Raw genomic sequence first — 21,927 nt, forward strand, 5'->3', positions numbered from 1 at the left:
GCAGAGACCAGTCACCTTCACATGTACCTATGTATTGTTCCTCCTAACTGGAGTGTGGTTTTTCTGCTTGAGTCCTATTCTGCTAGGAGTCAGTGATTGAAGTCTGAGTGTAAACTCATAAGGTCCATTTTACGCACTGTGTTGGGTTTTGGTTTTGAGTCTTTTAAAGTCTTAGTGTTTGGGTAGTCCTTGAGTCCGTTTAATTTTTTTTTTTGGCATTTTTCCTGTACTTTTTCATTAATAAATTATTTTTGGTCCCCTTTTTTTAAAGTCATATATTGGTGTCTGAGTCCTTATTAATTCAGTTTCCTGCAACTTTTCCTTCAAAGATCCTTGGTTTAGTTAGAGTTGTTTGTCGTTTTGCGAATTCCCCATAGCGTACCATTTTCCCTGTTACATTTGCACTGCTTTCTATGGCAGTGTATTTGGTGCAGTGCAACCCCAAGGATGGTCCTAGAAGAATTAAATCTGTTAAGATGACGTCATCACACGATGAATTATAGATGTTTGAACATTTCATTTTGCCCATAGGTTTTTACACATTTTTCAACAGCCAGACTTTGGCACTGTTCTCGATCTGACTGAATTGACACTCGGTCCACACTCTTAGCACAACGCCCTAAGAGAGTCCAGGAACAAAATCGTCATAATGACGTAATCATGTGATTTTTTAATAAATTTGAATGTTTAAAGTTTAAACCTGACCTCATGTGATGATGACGTCATCAGGTGAGAAGTCACGGACTTTAAAGGTGCGCTCTTTAAATCACTATATCTGTGGAGGCACATTTGTGGGTTGAAAACTTGCAGGTAGCCGGAAAAGGAAGTATGATAGAAGAAACTTGACCCCGTGTGATGATGACGGCATCAGTCGACAATTCACGTGGCATTAAATGTGCACTCTTCAAAGCAATATATCTCCTGAAGTATATTTGTGACGGGATTAAAGATTTGCTAGTAGCTAGAGAATTAAGTGTTGTAGACGAAAATTGACGTCGTTTAATGATGACGTCATTAGGTGACAAGTCACGGACTTTAAAGATGCACTCTTTAAATCACTATATCTGTGGAGGCACATGTCCGATTGGATTGAAAACTTGCTTTAGCCTCTAAGGTTCTTTTCGGTCTGGCGATTCATGCACGTGGCTCACCCAATAATATATGGCGAGGGGACGAGACGTGCTGGTAGAAGAATAGGAATCATATGAATTTTTTCTGAAACAGTAATAAAGCAAGCATATGTACTTGAACAAATTCTTGTGGATGACATATCCTGTATCACCTAGGACATTAATACATGAAATAGTAACCCGTTTCAATGTTACACTAGCAGGTGCTCTTTAACATCAATAAGCATCAAGCGAAACTTTGAAGCCAATATTAGATTACAAAACTTGTCCTATGCAAATTCAGTGCTAGTATATGAGCACTCTCGTAAAAAAAATTGTTCGGATACTTTGAATAGGAAAGTCTCACTTATCGGGGTTATGTGCACGGTGTTCGTCTTTCCGCTGTGTGCATTTTATTGCTGCTAATTATTATGCTGGTCCCATCCCTCCCAAAATTTTAATTTGCAGAAGGGATCAGCGTGTGGTCATGGGTCAATGGTTCTACATGTAAGCCCAGGTTTATACACAGTACATCATTTTGTCCGCAAGCATACCTATATTGCGAACACTTAACTCTGAGACTAGTTTGATGGTAACAGCCTCGGGAGGGGCGGATTCTTCCACACCCCTCTATAACTCGTCTGTGCCACGCAGGGTTTGACATGATTAAAGGCAGTGGGGTATCCAATGGGGGCAGGGGGCTATCGTTTATGAAGTGCTGAACATGAACAAAGCAGGCAAATTTACTGATTTTCCGACAACAAATCATAAGGGTGCATTTAATACGATGCGCTTAGACAAGCTTGTCAATAATCATGTCAAATCATGCAGGGTGTACGTCGATGGCACGACAAAATGCAGTGCCGCTGAGCAAATAGGCTCAACGAAATCGAAAGTGTAACAGGAAGAAAACAGAAGTTCTAACACTTTGAACATTTGAGCATATCAGCCATTGTATTTTTCTTCAATAACAGATTAAAAACAAAGCCAAAGTGATGGAACGAATTTAGGATAAAGCTATTTATGTGAAAGAAATGTCATCCGCACCTGTAAAGCCCACATGAAATGTTCTAGTCCTGGATGAACGAAACACTTTAAAAACAAAATGGCCAATCAACAAATATGGGCGTGCATTTTGCGCTTCTTTGCTGCTCATCCGGAGGATCTCTTTTTTTCAGGGGCGATGATATGAGCAAATCGGCAGGTGTACACGTAGATTTTCTTTGAAGTCAATGTCCTAACAAAATTGAGCGGAACTGAATGGACAAAGTGACCTTTTGCTGGCCAATGTACACATCATTTTACACATAAACATCACAGCACAAGGAAAATTCAATCTATTAACACAAAGAAAAGGTGATACTGTAATATTGGGATTATAAAGGTCACGAAGTTTATTGTACACTCTCGTTATTCGCAACTACAATGACTAACCGCAGTCTAAAACAATGTTATTCTGTACATACACAACTTGCTTCTTGTAAAGATAAAATATTAGGACTGGTTAATGAATCATAGTAATGGAATACAATACTACATTATGATCATTTTTAATCGAAAACCCACACACCTCAAAAAGTGAAACAATGGAGTTTATCTCTCGAGTGTAATGACTACTGAAATAATTCTGAAAGGAATCTGAAAATATGTACATTTCAGTCCATATTAAGATGCTCAGAGCATTAAATTCCCCACTTCAAATTGCTTGAACCCCACTCACTCAAGAAGTAAAGAAAATGAAATTTAAAAAAGAAAAAGGAAAAATATATCTAGCAAGAAACTACTTACTGATTAATCTAATTCCGTACCTCAGTCCGCTGTACCATGAATATCACGGGCGTTATCATATATACATGTACATGTTACTAATTCAGTTCCTACTTATTATTTCACTCATACTAGACACTGTGCAGACCAACATCCTACCTACAAAAGCTGAAGTACTTCTGGTCTTCGTCTCTACACAAACCTCTCTATCTCTTTTTGGGCATTTTTAAATTCCTGGAAAATCTCAGGACACGTGAAGCCAAAAAAAGGCTTAAAACGCTGCCTTCAATTACCCCAATACCCTGCTGTGCCCAATCTCTCACTTTTCAGTTTTAACACCAAATTACAGTTTTGCTTCACGAGATAAGCGCATATCTTTTTCGCACTGATAGCTTGAGTTTGCACGTGCATATTGCTCAAGAGATGCTTTGTAGAGGTCCCAGAAGCGTTACAATGCTGAATATGATTTACTACTTCCTTTGGTACAATACAGCTACGGTGTATTCTTTCAATTATTCAACCAATATACATTTAATCAGTACAACTTATTTAGTACGTATAACTGAATTTGGAATTCAAGTTGAAACAGAAACATAACGATATATCAACATGTCTAAACTAAAACTACCGATGGCCAAACAACCTAAATATACAGTACACAGTCTTTGGATTACAGCTATTATATATAAATACTACTCAAAAAAGTTAAGGACCACTATTTATTTTGCGTACACTTTTTTATATGAGATATCTTACTGGATGAAAATGTGCATTTGATGTTTTGCAACATTTTTTACATTTTTCTATTCCAATGACAACACCATCCAAAGAAAAACATGAAAAGAACTAGACCCCACTCATTGCTTGGAAAAAAATACAACTTCAGAAAAAAGTGATCCTTAACTTTTCTTTTTAGTAGTGTAGTAGCAAGTATTAAACGAGGCAGCATTGTAAATGACAGCGCTATTAGAGGTAACTCAATGGTATAAAGAGTAGAGAATCAAAGTATTTTGAGAGCTCAAAATATCTGCCGGTATTAGCTTGGCAGAATTCCTTCAATAGTAACTCCCCAAGAGAAAAAAACTTAAGTGCCATCATATTCAAATATTAAAAGAGCATTGAAACATTAAAAGAACCACTGCTGCCACTTTTTGTAATACATGTACAATGTAACTGTAATCAATTAGAAGGGGCGTCAACCTTACAAAAATTGTGGTGAAACCCCAAGTTGTATTTTACACATGGCTAAATTGATAGTTTCCACTTACACTTGAATACACTTTTCTAATCCGGCTGAACTTGGCAGCTCTAATTCAGACTTTTTAACATCAGCTCTGAAAAAGATCAACTGCAGATGAATTAAGTCTACAAGTAGTATTTTTTAAAGTAAAGCGCAATGCCACAAAATACATGATACATAAGCTGCCTGAAATGAAATCAAAACGTCCATGTGTGCAAAACACCTGCTGTTTTGGCTTGCCCTTTTTATTTGGCAACAGAAAAAAAATGGCAAACCGAAAGGGTAAAAGACCCACGAATCGCCTAATACTCAGAACCTGGCAATCCCTGCAACAATGGACAATGGCACATATGAAAGGTTTTTGCCAGATGTAGAGGTGATACAGTAAATTACCCCTCTAAGGAAAGCATTGTTAGTTGTGATCACTCTGTAGTGGTTAAATGCAACTAACCTATATCTGTGAAAATCAACTGTGGATGTTTGGATAGTCTTTGAAGGGTTAGATATTAAGTGCCTAGCCATTGTCACTTCGATTGGGGCTTCATGTAATGTGAATGTTAAATTTCCAGACTGTGTCATTACCTTCACAAGCATTGCTGGTCTTGGGAAGTTGTTAACAAAATGTCTAGGGGTTAGGGCTATATGTACACAAGTTGAAAGTTACCAAACCTTTGGTGTACCCATGATCCTTTTCTACAAGTCTGTTTCTGATCCTTTTAATGCACACAGCTTTTTGATTCAACTGGCTGTGGCAACTTAACACATGCGTCAATGGGAAATGGCTTGCAATTGACAGAGGGCAATGGTGTGCAACTTAAGCCATGTTGAAAACCCTGACCGAGTGGTAGTTGGCCATAACCATCATGCCCTTGTTGTTAAAGCAGATACCCTGGGGCATATACTGCTTGTCTGAGACGCACTTGATGTGCTTGCCGCGGTTGGTGAAGTGGTGGATCTGGCCGGTGTTGACGTAGCCAAGGTAGCCAGCCACGTAGATCTCATCGTTGGTGTCCACTGCCACACCAGAGGGCTTCATCTTCTCCCCATCAAAGGTGGTATCGATGGCGAATGCCTCATTGCCTTTGACGCCCAGGGGGTCCACAGCCACCACTTTGGCCTCGTCGGCATTGCTGATCAAGACCAGGTTCTTGTTGGAGACGGCGATAAACTCGGGCTTGATGTTGACCTGGATGACGCGCTCCAGTTTGCCGTCATTGGGGTTGTAGATGCTGATGACTTGGCGGGTGAAATCACCTACGCAGGAAGCAGAACACAGAAATCAGTGAACAGGTCTAGCACCGCCCTCCACTGATATCAACTCAATAGTACTACTTTGAAGGTCGTGAGACCACTTTAACAAGCTTGCTCCACACATGACCTCTTAACTTTTTGACCTGACTGAAAACAATGCTGACAGGTTGAATATAAGATAGCAACTGCACCAAGGAGGACATGGAGGAAATGATATGGACAGATGATCTGAAAAGCTAGAGGAGATGCGAGATCTGTAAGGAAATTAAGTGGCTGGTAGAGAACAAATAAGGAAATAAATCTTTGCCAAAATACAAACAAGACAAATGTCAAAATGTCTGCTGAAGAGATTTCAATTTGGTTCTCCCCAACCATGATCGATCTCAAATGGTTCTTAGCACAATGTCATTTGCCTGCCACCTAAATAAATGTTAATTATTGGATTTGGTTTTGTATAAACTTCATTTTATGGGCAGTGGATTTCTGAGAGCTTGTTGGGAAAATTATTTAATTCTTGACCTAGCACATTAACATGCATTAACCACTCAACCATCAAGGTATTAAGACTGGATGTGGGTACCAACAAGCGATCAAGAAATCACGTATGCAGCCACTAGAGAAACCCAAATGCAGGACTCCTATAAAGATTGAAGTTTCAGTTTTCGGTAGTTTTCTGATATTTAAAAAAATATCTCAGGGGAGACTGCAAGTATTACTAGATTCTTTGCTTTCTGTTTTGATTTGGACTGAGGTTTGCACAACAGTGGGTCACTTACCAATGTAGATTCTGTCTTCCTTGTCAATGGCCACGCAGCGTGGATCCACCACCGTGCTTGGGTCATTTGGCGCCACAGGGAACTGCAGGACCTGCTTGCGTTCAGCATTGTAAATTGTACCAAAGCCGGAACGATCGATGACCACGAGGCGGTTCTTGGAATCTGACACAACATTGCGAGCTGGAAAAAGAAGTGAGACAGGAATTGCACTGCATCAGCTGATGGGAAAGTAAATGAATGAAATAGTTGGCAAGGCCTTACATAAATTTGAGGACGCTGCTAGAGGATTGAGGATCTCTTCACAGAGAACCTGGTACTTATAATGTCTTTACTGAAAAGCAAGCAACTTTCAGAAAAATCTGAACTTTCCCAAGACAGACAACCTCAATTTTAGCAGGAAGTGCGCATGGATGAGTTCAAGGGTCAGAAAATACTATATTTACTTTGGACTCAGCCCTAACCTTGACAGGTCAGAAACAACCGGCTATCAACCAGCTCCAAAATCTCTAACTCAGTCCCTCAGATCAATCGCCCACAAAAGTGTAGTGTGACAGCAACAGGATGAGATTGGTGAATGCCAAGAAATCCACATAATGTCCAACAGAGTGGTTGCAATGGTAACAATGGGGGTCATTTTTCAGGTTCATGAAAAAAGGCATGCGTTTCTTTAAGAAAAAACTTACACTTACAGGATTATGTAACTCTCACACTTGATTTTTTTCCACAAAGTATGTAAAGAAACAAAACAAAAATAATGAACCTCTTAAATTCGGCAAAAAACTCCAGGTAAATCTTGAGAATTACGCTCCTGAGAATTACACTTGAAGTAGGCCTAACAAAAGGCTTCAAGGCTCCCCAATAAAGGTTACTAACCACTAGTGGCAGGGATGGTGACCTTGGGCTTGCCCTCAGCTGAGAAGACGGCCACACGGTTGTTGTTGCGATCAGCCACAGCCAGGTCTCCATTGGGGCAAGCTGTAATCCCACGAGCCCACTTGAATTCACCCTCACCAGTGCCTTCCTTGCCAAACTGCATGTGCAGGTCCCATTCGCCCTTCTTGACCACCTGTCCCAGGGTGACCTGGTCAGTAGCCTCCTTGGCCATCCCAGTGAACTTCAAGAAGGACAGCTTCTGGTGCACCTGTTGGATTTTCAAATGATCATTTTAAATTGATTAGTTGCACCATCTTCCTTACACTGTATTCCGTGCACAAACATTGTCCCCCATTAAAGCAGAGTTTTCAAACCTTCTAACGATACAGAAACTCTGTTTACATCACATTAAGTTGCATGTCAAACTATGGAAGTTCAAAGAAGTTACAGAGTGCCCAAATGTTGATTTACAGAGTAGATTACACCGAGTTTAATCCACAAATAGTGGATTCCTGTACAACTGGAAAATCCATGTTTCTTTTTTTCAGGACCATCACTGCTCAGAGTATCAGGTTGGCAAAAGGAATAACTGTGTACAGTGTAGTTGATTTGTTTTGAGAGGAAGAAAATGAAGAGTTTATTCCCAAAGCATAAATATCACGCATTGGATCCATTTAAACATTTGATGTTTTTCTAGGTTTATGATACATGCACGAGGAAATGAAAGTGTAATGGAGAGCTTATAAACAAGAATGTTAAACCAGCCATGATCCCACATGTATGGACCAAGCTTTAGCCAGGGTCAATTATCATCATGTCTCTCTCACTCTTTTTTCAGAAAGAATTGTTTTCCAGGGTGACGCTTTTGCAGATACTTTTTGTGTCTTCAGGAATTTTTTCAAATATGTTCAAACTTGCATTCATTGCTAAATATGTGTATACGGTTAAAGAGGAACAAAGGTAAAACTATTTTCAAATTCAACCAGAGAAAAAAAAAGGAGGATAATTAACGGCCAGGAAATATGAAGCAGGTGAGGACTCAATACAAATTTATCAATGTCATATCCCTGCTCATCCTAAAACTGATCAATGTCAACTTCAATTTCACCAAAAAGAATGTGTCTTGGGAGGTGAGATGAAGTTTAGGAGGAGAAATGAAGAGAGATGGGTGGTGGTTTACCTGAGGAGGTGTCTTTTCTGTCAGGTTCTGCAGGTCCCTCTCCACAGTGGGGTGAAGAGAGAGGAAGTCTGGGTCAGTGGCAGTCTCGATGGCATTGCGGGCAACCTCTAAGGAGTGGCGCGCCTTGCTGATGAAGCTAGCCACCTGCTGCTCACTCTGCTGCATGGTCTGAGCCCTCTGCTTCTCAATGTGATCAATCTCATCCAGCAGAGACTGCAGGGAGGCAAGAAACAAGACCACCTGTGACTGCTGTCTGATGTAGCTGTTTCAGAACTTGCGTTGTGGATTAATTTTGCAGTGGTAGCTCATTTCCCCCAATTTTCCCTTGACATTTCAGCTGGCAGCTTGCAGATTCCTACAAAAATTTCTCCATTGTGCACAAAAGCAAATTTGAAGTAAACAGATTTCTTTGTAACTTTAAAGGGGGGTCTAGCCCAGTCAAAAGTACCAGTAACTCAGCTCTGTATGCCCCCTCAAGTCCCAACAATTGGAGGATCTGGAAGTGGTAGTGTTTACATCAAAACTTAAGTTTGGAAACATCATGTCAGCCTTTCCTACTGTCCAAGACAGGGTCCTACATGTAACAACCTCTACCGTGATGTGCATTTTACCTTTTCTTTCCGTTTCAGCTCAGCAATCTTGGATGCCACCAGCTCTTGGACACTCTTCCTCGCATCACCAGCATTAATCTTCAGGTCATTCTTCACAGTGTTCAATCCTTTCTGGACCTGTTGGAATTCTGCTACCACCTTTGAAACAGCAAGCGGGAAGTGATCAGCTCATCAAAATCACATTCAAACATCTTCACATCCCTGGTAATTTTACAGGGAAGGTTTTAGACCAAATATTTAAAGGAGCAAACAGGAATCAACAATTGAACTACATGTATACCTCTGCGGTACCTCACACTCCTTAACCCTAACTGCCCAAAACCTGCCATACTCCAACAGCAGGTTTTGTGAGGTTTTGGCAGGTTTGGTACCGTACCTGAGGAACTTGTTGAATTTTGTGAGACTTGGGATGAAAGGCCCAGGGAGATGGTGTTGGATTCTGTGTGAGTTGGGACACACAGGGTTCATTGTGTGCAGTGTCTGGCTTGCTGTACCAATTGTTGGACTATGCTTGATTTTGTCAGCTTTGGTACTGTTCAGTGCAAGTCATCCTATACTGCATAGACCCATCCATACCATATCACTCACACTCCAACGGGCTCATTCTGTTGGAGTTCATCAGGTTTGGTACACTACCCTGCATGTACAAGTACATAGACAAGTACATGAACCTGTTGGATTTTGTGAGGTTCAGTATGTTTTCTAGTGCAGGAGCCTAGGGGGTTAGGGTTAAACATAGAAACTACATGTATATCTGAACAAACTACTCATTTCCTCTCATTGTTTTTACTAATACCAGCAAAACTTTTAAAACAAAGTGTTCAAAAGAAGTCCTCAAACTGCAATAATTGAATGCCAGATTGTGAAGTTTCCAATGGTTTCTAGACTACAAAGCCATAGGGACGATTGGAAGATAAAATTTAAGGGTGGTGTCCTTGAATGGGTCTCAAGCTGGACCAAGAGAGGGTGTAATTTTCCCAGCAATTGTAGTTCCTTTGATGGGAATTGCACCCTGCTTTTTCAGCAACAGCTACGTGAGGCATGTATTGCACGGGCATCGCTACCAAAAAAAGAAACATACCAAACAGCATGGCTCTTTTCAACTGATATGGGGGGTACTTCTGTTCAAGGCAAATGGAGAAGGTGTTATCTTCTTTGGAATGTTTCACTTACCTCCTCAGTTTTGGGGAGGAAGTCACGCATGCTCTGCCTACGGCGGTTAGCTGCCTCCCTGATGCTGACAGACTCATGCTGGGGACGGGCGTGGCCCAAGAAGGCACACTCCAGGCAGATTAACTCACTACAGGTCTCACAGAAGCAGCGGATCTTCTCGCCCGGGTGGTTCTCACACTCGGGTGCCTTCTTGCGGGCGGGGCTCTTCAACTCAATCTTCCCGGTGCGTAGCTCGTCCAATGAGGCGATGACGTGGTTCTTGATCATGGAGAAGCGCTTATGGGCTTCCACGCAGCCCTGGCAGAGGAAGTGGTCACAGTCCATGCAGCGGGCCACTGATTCCTTGTTCTCGTCACAGCCTCCGCACTCCAGCTTCTTCCCCTTGGCCCCAAGAAGCTGGTCGTGGAGAATCATCTCCTCCACTACACCGCTCAGGTGGAGATTGGACTTTAGCCCTTGAATGCCTCCGATGGGGAGCTCCGTCTCGTCCCCGCACACCGGGCAAGGGATGCGGGTATTCTTGGGATATTTCATGTTGCGGTACTTGAGCAGACAATCCTCACAAAAGGTGTGGACACAGTCCATAATTTTGGGTTTGAAGTAGAAGTTTTGGCAGAGCCCGCATTTCAGTGACTCCTTGCTGATCTTGTTCAGCACGGTGCTGGCGGCGTTCTTGAACAAAGACGTCATGATGGCGACTAGGTTTTTCTCAGGCTTTCAACACACTACAGACCAATAAATAAATGAAAAGATAACTGAGTTACCAGTTCTTTTAATGGCTGCATCATCATGTATCATTATTTTGTCTCACAAAAATTCAAAAGCAAAATCTCTGACACTAGTGCAATTTGAGAATCAATTATGACAGGTACATAAACATGTAGCAATCCATACTGGAACGAGTGGGCATGCTCCTTACAGCTGTTCCCATTACAGTGTTCCCTAACACACTGTACTTTTGGATAGAAAGTTCTCTTTCCATATTCCCAGCAATTCTCTAAATTGATTGTTCATTCACTTTGACAGCGGCACTCTCAGTTGTTGTAAATATTTTGGGAGACAGGGGTATCTACAGTAGCATTCCCAGACAGAAACAGCAGCTTTTTGTATTCATGGTTCTGACTTACTTTCAGTGTAATCTCAAACCCATCAGGGTTATGAATTGGTGCTTCTGTTATCTCTAAGAATCACAGAAACGTTTCTGCCACATTGTATAAATGCTAAGTTAACGTCTCTCAGAATCAGGAAAAAAAATGTACCCATGATATTTCATTATTGTTGTACTCCACAAATCTGAACTTCAAACAAACCCAGTTTAACTCTCAAAAAGCCAAGACCAGGGCGGGGAGGGGGGGATTGCACCTCCCTTCTCAAACTCCAAACCTGATTTATTTTTTCAAACTTCCCATGCACATGTACATGGAAAATGTCTTTATGCATGTCCGTATAAATGTGAAGATTCAACTGAATCTGAAATGTGTTTTGTTACAGTCAGATTTTGAAGTTCAAGGCTGCATGTCCTAAATGCAATCAAGAGGCTACAAGCACAGTCTGTCTGTCATGACCCTGCCAAGCATATACTGTACATGTACCACGTAGAGGTATACCTGGGTTGTCTTAACTATACTTGAGAAATGACATTAAACTTCACCAAGAGCCTGCAGGCTGCACAGTGCCATAAATTAAACCTATGACTTGAGGAGGTACATGTACAAGTACTCTAGAAGCTGGAAGTAAACAACAGGTGTTTTGAATTGGGGGGAAAAGTCAAGGCTCAAATAGGTGAAGTCATAAATTGAAATAAAAAGCTCATCTGTCACCAGCGCATACACAATCTCAGTGCCATGGTTACATCGCCACATAATCCTTCAACCTGCCAGTTTTAATTGCACTCAATTGATGCAAACCCTTTTAACTTTTATAAAGCCCTCTCACCATTTAATACATAATACTTGGTGTACAGTTTGCAAACAGTGAGGATCTCACTGCTTGACACCACAAATCACTCAAATGGTCTTAACATTATCCAAATCAAGGTGACACATGCAACAGATTTCTGTGAGGTGACATACTGTAATTAAAAATTCAAAACATATAAATTCCACTTTCAGGGTAAAACTTCCACTTTAACACTTCAGGGGTTTAAATCTAATGCAGGTAACTACCATGACATAACATTACAGCCTGGTAAAAAAGATGCACTTTCTTTGAGATGAAATCATCTATGTAACTAACCACACACGAATGGGTAATGCTGATGACCAGTTGTTATTGGCAACAATTGACGCATGAATCACAGTGGTCAATGACTTTACAAACATACAACCTGCTACACAAGAAAACACAATTAGGCAAAATAATAGAGGCTGTTCACTTGTTTCAGCTTCATAATTGGTAACCATGTGCACGGAATCATGCACGGTAAACATGTACACATGTCCTCCATGGTACATGAGGGTCAAAATGTTTAAGTACACGTATGTTAACAATTACATGTAGTACATGTAAATACAAAACTATTGCAAACTGCTTGCTGACTAGTGACCTACAATACTAATCACGTAATTGGAGGGCCTGACGTATCCATCCTAGTACAAGCAGAATCTTTCTCGAAGGCAAAATTGAAGGTGACATATTTTTCCCTCTGATAAAGATTCTGCTAGGATCAAAACGTCGGGCCCTCCATATTTCGTAATTACATGTACTGTATATGTAACACTAACAGCTACACTGCCGTGACTGCATCAACACAACATTAATTATCATGGTTATCTCGTCAACGCGGAACGCCCCAAAGCTGTCTATACGAACTCCCGTGATGATTATCCACAGGTAGCGAAACATGACGGCTTTCCACAGTCTTGTACATTGCTCTATGATGTGAATGTTCCCCCAAATCGCAGTAATAACATACCACACAAATCCTTAGCAGACACTGTCACAGACAATAATCGGAGAGCAACAACCTCGGATAATGTTCAAAAGGATGGCAGTATCACCCCGGACTGCCGGAGAAGAACGCTTAGCTAATCGGCGGAATAACAAGATGTCGGCCCGCTGTGCGGTATATTCCGCGGCATGAAGCAAATACTACACGTACACCTGTTCGTCGAGTCCTAAGTTCTCTTCTCTGATTGGCTGAACAGGAGAGTGGCTGGGTGCCAAACAGGAAACGGCCGTCGGGTGAGCGAAGGTACAATTGAGTCTGAATGAATGGAATGTGTGGAATGCACGCGCTAAATCTACTAATACAGTACTACGCCCGTTAAGCCCCATTCTGTTGGCGACCTTTGTACAGCATCATAGATCGCAAGCTGGCAAAAATCAGTTTTGACATGGCAGATTCTTTAAAGCAGGCAGAGCTCACAGAGTTGAGTTGCCCTCGGAATGCTTACTATTTCTGATTTTGTGCTTCCGAGCTAAGCACATTCACTACACGCACTGAATTTTAGTGGAAAGAATAAAAGTAAGCACCCCCACTGAGTAAATATTAAGCTGTACAATATATTATCTATTTTTGTTAATATTGTTATTATTTATAACGCCAGTAAGTATACGTGAGCTCTTCAACTCATCTAAGGAATAATGTTGACTATTTTATGATCGACCCTAGTCCGCAAATAAATGCGGCTAGCACAGTCGCGTTAAATATTCCTGCCGGTGACCGACTGTGTCCGGTTGGAGCTCTCATTTCTTTACTGTCAAACTTCGATCTTACACTTTTTTGAGCCCGACTTTGTTGTCACTGTCTTTGTATATCATGGGGCGCACAGAGAGTGACTGCCATAAACAATTGTACTTTTAATTTCGTAAATTAAATATGTGTACGTGTGCGCACTGATTACCAAAAAATGCCTGCAACGATATACAGGTATATATAAATAGTAAGATGAAAGAGCCCAGTGGGTCTATAAAATCACGGCAGTTTACGCTGACGGATGTTAAAGAACGGATCCCAAAGCCCGCCAAAATACTATCACTGTCCCAATCGGAAGTGGCAGCCTGCTTTATTTGCCAGTCCCAGGTACGTCCCCTGCTGTCTTTTGTGACCATGTTGATTTAGTCCTCTATGTACTATATTCAACCGACTTCCATTCAACCTTTGAACAATGCATCGAAGCGCGCTCTCACCATTAATACAACGTGCATAACGTGTCTGCCGGCAGACACGATTCGCATGCACTCGACTCTAGAAAAAAATTATGTTATGATGCATGTTAAGTGATAGCTAACTTGTACTGTAGGTAGGAAAATATATGCACAGCATGTAGAGTATCTATTGGCCAAGTGTCAAGTTCGTTGTAAGAAAGCTGATCAAGTGCAATGTACATGTGCGGTCTTGGGACATTTTGACAGTCATCCTCAGATCTTGTCCTTTATACCCGTCCTCCAATTTCACCAAAGTTGCCGAAATACGTAGATTGAGAAAGTATGAGGTGTTTCCAAAATGACAATCGAGCAAACTTTCGTAGTTAGTTTTCTCGAAGCTTTCAAACCAAACTTGAAGAAGAAAATACCCACATTGTCGGACAGGATCACTCACAATTACTTCCAATGTACCCCCTATTGAACTAAGTCATCGTTGTGTACATATACATATGGTTTGTACATGTACAACAACTTCCTTCTCAGTAAAACCATTCAAGGAAGTAATCCAGGATAATAGATGTAACTATACAATCATGGCAATAGCGCACCACACGAGAAATACGCTGGTTTAAAAATTGCTTTGCCACTGCAAATTCAGACACGTAAAGACCTGGTTCATACATGTGAATGCAAAAGCGAAGAGAGCCTCGCGTCATGAAAAAAAATGCAGCGAAATTTGCTCGAGTTGAAAGTTGAAATGTGTTTATCTGACGTCACAAATTCACCTTAATGTTCGCTTTCACAAGAAATGAGCCGGCCTTTGTAAGTTGCAACATATCAAAAAGTGTCGTTGATGTTCATGGCTACCACTATTACATGTATATGGACTGTATTTTCCAACCTACAGGTCGCAAGCAGTTGGTACGCTCGCTTTACATTCCTCTTTGACCAATAGGGTGCCGCTGCTTGCCACGCTTGCGCTTAAGTAAGGTACGCAAGCGCTTACTGCAGGGATGCTATACTGCCACATGCGTCCTTAACTTGAGCGCGAACGTGGCAAGCCACAACACTCCATCCAAGATCAAGGACAGGAAAAATGGGATTAACAACAGTAAGACTAAATGTCTTCTAGTCTCAGGCAAGTTGCGTCTATGCAACGCAGTAGCGACTACATTTATTGGGAAATGGTTGGTACAATGGGCACACGCAGACGTACTGTTTTCAGAGCGTACGTCTGAACGACACGACAAACCAATAACGGTTGTCGATCTGACAAAGCGTGTAATTTGTTTTAAAGCTTCTTTCCGTTGCCTTTTTTTTGGGGGGGGGACTATATTCAGAAAATCCGCTCAAAACTCTGACCTCAAATTGTTGCCAACACGCATCTCCTGATCAGTAGGCATTTAAACAGCTCAATAATATTCCTGGTGATTGCATTTACAAGCAGTAAGTTCGCAAAATGCGTAAAAGTAATGGGACATCAGCAGAAAGTACTTGAAGTCTTAGGGAATGAGTACCAACTGTCAGTGCGTGCCTGTAAAACAAAAGGCGGGTGTTTCAGTCAGAAACCAATCTCCTTATATGGCAACTAAGATACTTGGGTTGTATTCGTTTGTGTTGGTGTAATACATATCTGCCTCAGTGATCTCAGGAACATTTTGTGCCATGCGACGCCTCCGCGAAAACCCCACGGCAATCGTTGGCTTCACTCGATTATGCGAAGTGAGGAGTGTTACTACACACTGTGTGAACCCATTGAGGCGTCAGCTGCGGAAGCATATACACGAAACTGTGATGCCATTCTGGTTTGCGCCGTTCACTATTATCATGGCCTCGTGCAGGTATATGTAGGCCTGTAGCCTACATACGTGTACGCATATGCGGCGAATATCCAAACCCCCCCCCCAAAAAAAACTCATTCCATTATTCAGGCCTGTTCATACTTCGGGTGAACGCAAAAGCAAAGTGAATTCAGTAGCCTTGGAAAGTGTTCACCTTTTGGGCGAGTTCACCAGCACAAATATTGGATCTGACACAGACATTTAAGTAAGACACTATATCGGAATTGCTACCGTTAAACTCAAAACAGGGCTGACTTTGTCAACGAATAATGTTTCTCATCATGAATATCCTGAATTGAAAATAAAAAAAATCTTAAAATACGTCCTTCCTAAGGGACTCGCATATCCTGAAATACATCTAATCCCATCGCGCGCGCTGACTAACCCAGACAGAAGACGCAGAACTTTGTTTTTTCTGTGTGCGCGATTGTACTGTACATGTACTTCTCAAGAGCGCCAATTTTAAGAGGTCAGATCCACAGAAGCAAGGGTCACGCCATCAACAAAGTGTGTTTATTTTATTTTTCCTTTATTCCCCACGGTGGTTGAAAACTATGCAGTGCAGTGTACGTGCGCTGTGGCTTACAAGGCAAAGTCAAGGCTACGCACAGCATGCGTCATATAGAGAAAACATCGACATGACAAGAAACATATTTTTTAGGTGACAGGTAACATTAAACCCGTACTCCAGTGCCCGTAAGCTTTTGTGTTTCATGGTTGATAGATATGGGAAAAGCATTTTAATGACTAAGCCTACATGTAAGTGTGATTTAATAGTTTGTCATTATGATAGCTCACAGGAATGGAATGTGGGTTATTGTATTATTTAGAAATTTTGGGCAAGCTTCAAGGACTGTCGATTAACGCGTCGAAAGCCTACGTTTTTGTACCTCTCAGTTTGCTCAAATCATTGATCGGTATTTTTTTCGTCGTTCTTTTACATAATACATGTAAATGGGTCCTACGATTTCACATTTCTACAGCATAAATACGTTCATCAGTTCAGGTTGCACGTAACAGTTCGATATCTTCAATCATAACAGTACACGTACATGTACATGGATGTATTTGTTTTGAGTTGGGTGAAGGCTTACCTGTACTATTTCATTAGCTGATTACTTTGGACAAACAAGTCAAAGATATACAGTGGAGCCTTTTCATAAGCTGAAAGTGAAAACCTATACATTTAAATGACGTCAGAGATTGGATCAATATCATGGAAATAATAGTTCGGAATTGACAGTTTTAGGATTACTGCTACTGAGCAGTTTTTTCTATTAACAACGAATCAACTTCTTTTTTTTAATAATCGGAATGTACTTGGAAAAACCTAAGTGGAAGAATGTCACATCCTGACTTCACACCAGCAGTTGTGTGCAGTCTACGGGAAGTCAAAACAATTTCGCTTCCCAAACCAAATTGGACATTTTTCTGAGTCCCACATTTGTGTCGTTTCAGTATTCCGGCAACATGAAATACTGGAATGATATATGAGAACTGGTGGACGCAGGATGTATCATTTGGTCTCCATTTTTAATAATACCGAGTTAAAAAAATAAACAAACCAATGGAAAATAAAATTTCGTCGAAAGTATTTCGGAACTGACATTATAAACAAACGATGTCATTTTAAAGGGAATTTATTGGTACAAGTCGGAGAGAATTCCGTTATTTTCAGTAATACTAATAGACTACAATCAAGGGTTTCAAGGAAGTTAATAACATGACAAGATAGTTGTATACTGGCTTATTAGGTCAAGGCCTCACTGAATTTGTGTGGAACTTGGAGAAAAGCTGGAGCGGCCTCTAGCATCACAAATGTACCGGAACCGCGCGGGTGAATATCCATTCATCAACTTGAACTAGTAAGTGCATGGGACAGCTGGAGTGATAGCATCGACAGATCTCCCATTCTGTACTGTACCACCCCACCGATCCAAGATAATGCATATGCACCCCGTATACACGTACTGCAATCTTGGCCTAGGCGCAACAAAGCTGAATCACCCCATCATGCCAGGCCCACCATATGCATCCTCGCTCCTCTACTACTATTTTAATAGGCTACAAAGCTGTTAAGCAACTTCCACAACACCAACCCTAAATCGAGGTATTATCCCCGACTAAAATATGGCAGTATAGGCCTACTCACCTCGTAAAAGTCCCAATGCAAAGCTGTTTTACACCGAAATATGCACAGAAACCTGCCGAATATATCCCACTTGTCCAGTAGAAATTCCACGAAGGTACCCCCTGCCTGGCCCACAACCAACGAATACCTTCACAATACTACTATTATCCTTTTTCAAATGACGCGACCGGAATGAATGGGCGTTTTCAAAAGCTTCAACGGTAGAGCGCTGAGTCTGGTTCCGCGACACTGGTAGCCTGAACAAAGCGTTGGAATGAGTCGAACAAAAGACCGTGACTAATAACGTACGGGTGCTATGTACATGTACATATACTATCCGAAGTACAATGTTTAAACGCAGTAGCCCTACGTGTTGCGCAAACCAACCCACACGTCAGCTATTTACATAGTTTGCTAGAAACGTCTAAATGTATCATACGGGGATCGTCGAGAAGACTACGAGACCCAATTAATTATACAAAGTAAACGACATAAATAGTGTGTATGTGTAATGAGCGTGGGAGTCAAATTCATGATAACGATATTTGTGCTTTGATCACGTGAGGAATATTATGCAGGGACTATAAATTTATCTCTTTCTGTCTCAACATCGAGGTTTTGGACTAACCGTACAACTTGGAATATTTTTTAACTGTGACTCGACTCCGACTTCCCAAAATGGCTTAATTGTCATGTCGAAATAGTACGTGTGGATATTGAACAATGAAGCGCATGTGTACTAATCAAACGACTAAACGAGTCGAGTTGAGTTGCTCAAAACTCGTATCAGAGGTGCTGCTCTTGTGACTTGACTTTTACTTGCTAAAATGACTTGTCGGCAGCCATATCTGATCAATTTGCGGAACGATTTACGCTACAGTGGAAGAAACAAACCATGTCAATCACAATGCACCTGACAAATCCAGTTTGCAAAATGTGCAAACAATAGCTTGTTTTAGGATTCCATGAGACTGAAGCAGTTATTTACTACATGCTATTTACTACATACAAACATTATACCGTAGTTTAAAATGTTGCCGGACAACAATATCATAGGCCGTGTAGGCGAAGAAGTGTGGAGGCTACTTAGCCCCGACATTTTGAAAAGTTTGAATATTCTGTCCCATTTTTTTTTCGAAAATGAAAAACGAAACTTGAAAGTACGTTATAGTTCACCACTTGTCATTATTTTGAGCATCCTTTGAGGCAACAAACGCGCTCAAACTCTTTAAAAGACTGATGAAAGGGGTACCTAACAATGACAAACCTGCTGAAGCTTCAACTCAGCGAAGGTTGTTCATTCCGAGGAAAACAAAATGCAGAATCTCTACCTCAAATCAAAACTTGCTGAGTCATGGTTGGAATTGCGCCTGAATTCAGCTTCGGGACACGTTCTCGTTCAGCCGAATGGAATTATACAATATTGCGCTGTAAATGCGTGCTCCGTCAACTTCGCCAACCGAAACCAACGAGAGGGGCCTACTGGCGATACTAAAAAGTGCGTCTTTATGAGAAACATCGTTGAAAAAAGCCTCCTTGGTCTTGAAAACAAGGAAGAGTGAATTCACAGGGGGATCAATCCCACAACAATCTGTAAACCAAGTGCCGTATGTTTTTCAACAACAGTTTCGTCAAGTTGTCCGAGTACTGAAAATCTGCTGCATTAGGTGCCCATAAGCAGAGCTCTTTAAGTTAACAAGATCTTTTCCAACGTAGCGGCAGACTGGAAGGATGGTGTAATTCTACCTTTCTTTAAAAGGAAAGGTTCAAGGACGGCCTGCAGTAGTTACCTCCCCATCACCTTGCCTTCGATTGCTAGCACGGTGTTTGCGCTTATTCAGAATTCGTCCACTACTTGCCATCATAGTTTTGCAAAAAAAATCCTGTCCAATCCCTGTGCTAAGGCATTGTTTCCCCCGGCTTTCTAGGCTTGAAAGCCATGGTAGGAATTTGCGAAACAGTAAAAGCATCACTACCATTAGGTCTACAGCAAACAACCCAATCCCCTATTATGTTAACCTTTTACATTCATAGTAGGCTGGTACACCATTCTCCTTGATTTGTCCTTGAGTGTCTTTGTTTAAGCCCCCAAAGTTGTGGAATGCGCCTTACGAGTACCTTCAAAAAACAACTGAAGATCCACTAGTTCAAAGCGGCATTTGAGTCTTAACATACTCAGCCTTATCCCACTGTTTATTTTTAATTATGTATTTTGCTGGGGTGTATTTTGAGTTTATTTATTTATTCATTCATTTTTTTGGTGTCCAGTTGAAGCGTTCTCTTTGTTGGCATGAACCCCGATCCATAATTTTGTTTGCTGTGTGATTTTAAGCTTCATGTGTACTGTGTGAACTCATTTATTTGCTTAGTCCTAGTTTTCTTATAACTTTTAGACTTCTGATGATTTTGTATTTAACTGTAATTGTGACGAATTCTTATTGTAATATTTATGTAACTTTGTAAATACGCCTTTGAACATCCCCAGATGGAGAGGACTCACAAGACATGTAGTAAATTAAATTAATTAATTTGTGATTTTTGTGCTCATTGTAAACATGAAAAGTCTGTAGTTTTTGTAGTCTACCAATAAATAATGTTCCCCCATATTTATGCCCTCTTTTGTAATTGTACAATTAAATGAAATAACGTTGTAATTAATGTAATGAACTATTTGATATATATTTTATAGTAATGTAATAATATAATTATATTGATATATGTTTTTTATTTAATTTTTATTTTGTAAATTCAAATGTAATTCGGCCTGTGGGCTTCTAAGTTTGAACTTTTTAAATGAACAATAATAACAACAATAAAATGTTCCTTCTCCGCCAGCGACTATTTTTACTTTGTAACCATTAGTCTAATTCATTTAGTGGATTAACAGCTGCAGATTTGAAGGGGTTTGTATTTTTCCTAGGAATTGGGACGCTGGACTAGTTCTCGTTCCTAATTTAGGGACTGGTAGCTAGCTGCAGTTTAATTTTAACGGGTGCGGTTAGCCTTTCAATTTGGATGCTAAATATTTAAGTTTTTGTCAGGCCAAAAGTAATGCCTTAGCATGAAACCTTTTCGGTAGCGACGCTAAAATAAAAACCACAAATACCTATCCTTGCTAAGCCTTTGGTGGTCACAGTGTGTTAATTTATTTTTCAATGATTACCATCAATAGGCCTAAATCAGTTTGCGGCACTTTATTTCACATTAGTCGTTGTTATATTAAATTCTAGATAGGAGCCTCACTGAGTGATCAAGTTATTTTCGGTTAAAAAGAATAAAAAGCAAAATGCTATCAGCTTCAGCTCTATTTGCTTGTTGAGCGGGCATCGTTTCCTGTTCCTTATACAACAGGCAAGATTCTGCCGGACTCGTTCTGACTGGAAGCAACCGCTCATCGGTTGAAACATGAAGGACGGTTTCCCTTCCTTCATGGTTTAAAACAACGATGCTGGTAGGGAGTTTTCATTTTGTTGGTAACGATAAGACCGTAATGCATGCATTTCCTGGTCGTTCCTTCACCTGAGCGAAGTTCATTTTCAACCAAAGGGTGCACCCTTGTATTTAGGCCAGAAATATGTCCGCCGAGCAGCAATATATTCTATATTTTAGGGTCCTGAGAGCCATGGAACTGGGGAATCGAAGAAATACGAGACTGAACCTCTGGGCCGGACTCAGGGCTTCCAATTCTGAGCAATTTGGACGCAATCGGGTCCGAAAGCGGCACTCTTTGAGCCATTTTGCAGAGGGATGAATTTTCAAAATGGCTACTTTTCTAAACAGGGACATTTTCTTCATTTTAGGGGTGGTCTGCTTCTGGTGAAAATTTCTCAAAAATTCATTGGTCCCCCCCCCCGAAAAATGAAAGGAAAATGAAAGGGGACATGTG

At 40.9% G+C, this 21,927-nt stretch overlaps 1 protein-coding gene across 2 annotated transcripts; it reads right to left on the reverse strand.

Moving 5' to 3' along the window:
• Positions 1 to 2,479: 2,479 nt before the first annotated feature.
• On the reverse strand, positions 2,480 to 18,241 carry LOC110983495 (E3 ubiquitin-protein ligase TRIM56-like). Of its 2 annotated transcripts, none has more exons than XM_022242797.2 (7): positions 18,063 to 18,241; positions 9,981 to 10,705; positions 8,808 to 8,945; positions 8,197 to 8,409; positions 7,017 to 7,284; positions 6,144 to 6,323; positions 2,480 to 5,370 (listed from the first exon to the last, which is right to left on the reverse strand). In XM_022242797.2, the coding sequence occupies exons 2-7, from the start codon at positions 10,668 to 10,670 to the stop codon at positions 4,931 to 4,933; spliced, it is 1,929 nt and encodes a 642-aa protein (XP_022098489.1). In that variant the 5' UTR covers positions 10,671 to 10,705; positions 18,063 to 18,241; the 3' UTR covers positions 2,480 to 4,930. The 2 variants fall into 2 exon arrangements, with proteins under 2 accessions (XP_022098489.1, XP_022098490.1); XM_022242798.2 differs by lacking the exon at positions 18,063 to 18,241 and adding an exon at positions 12,895 to 13,073.
• Between the last annotated feature and the right edge of the window lie 3,686 nt (positions 18,242 to 21,927).

Source organism: Acanthaster planci, linkage group LG10 (assembly GCF_054643075.1).
Source record: "Acanthaster planci isolate LZ-2023a linkage group LG10, COTS_SCS, whole genome shotgun sequence".
NCBI lineage: Eukaryota > Metazoa > Echinodermata > Asteroidea > Valvatida > Acanthasteridae > Acanthaster > Acanthaster planci.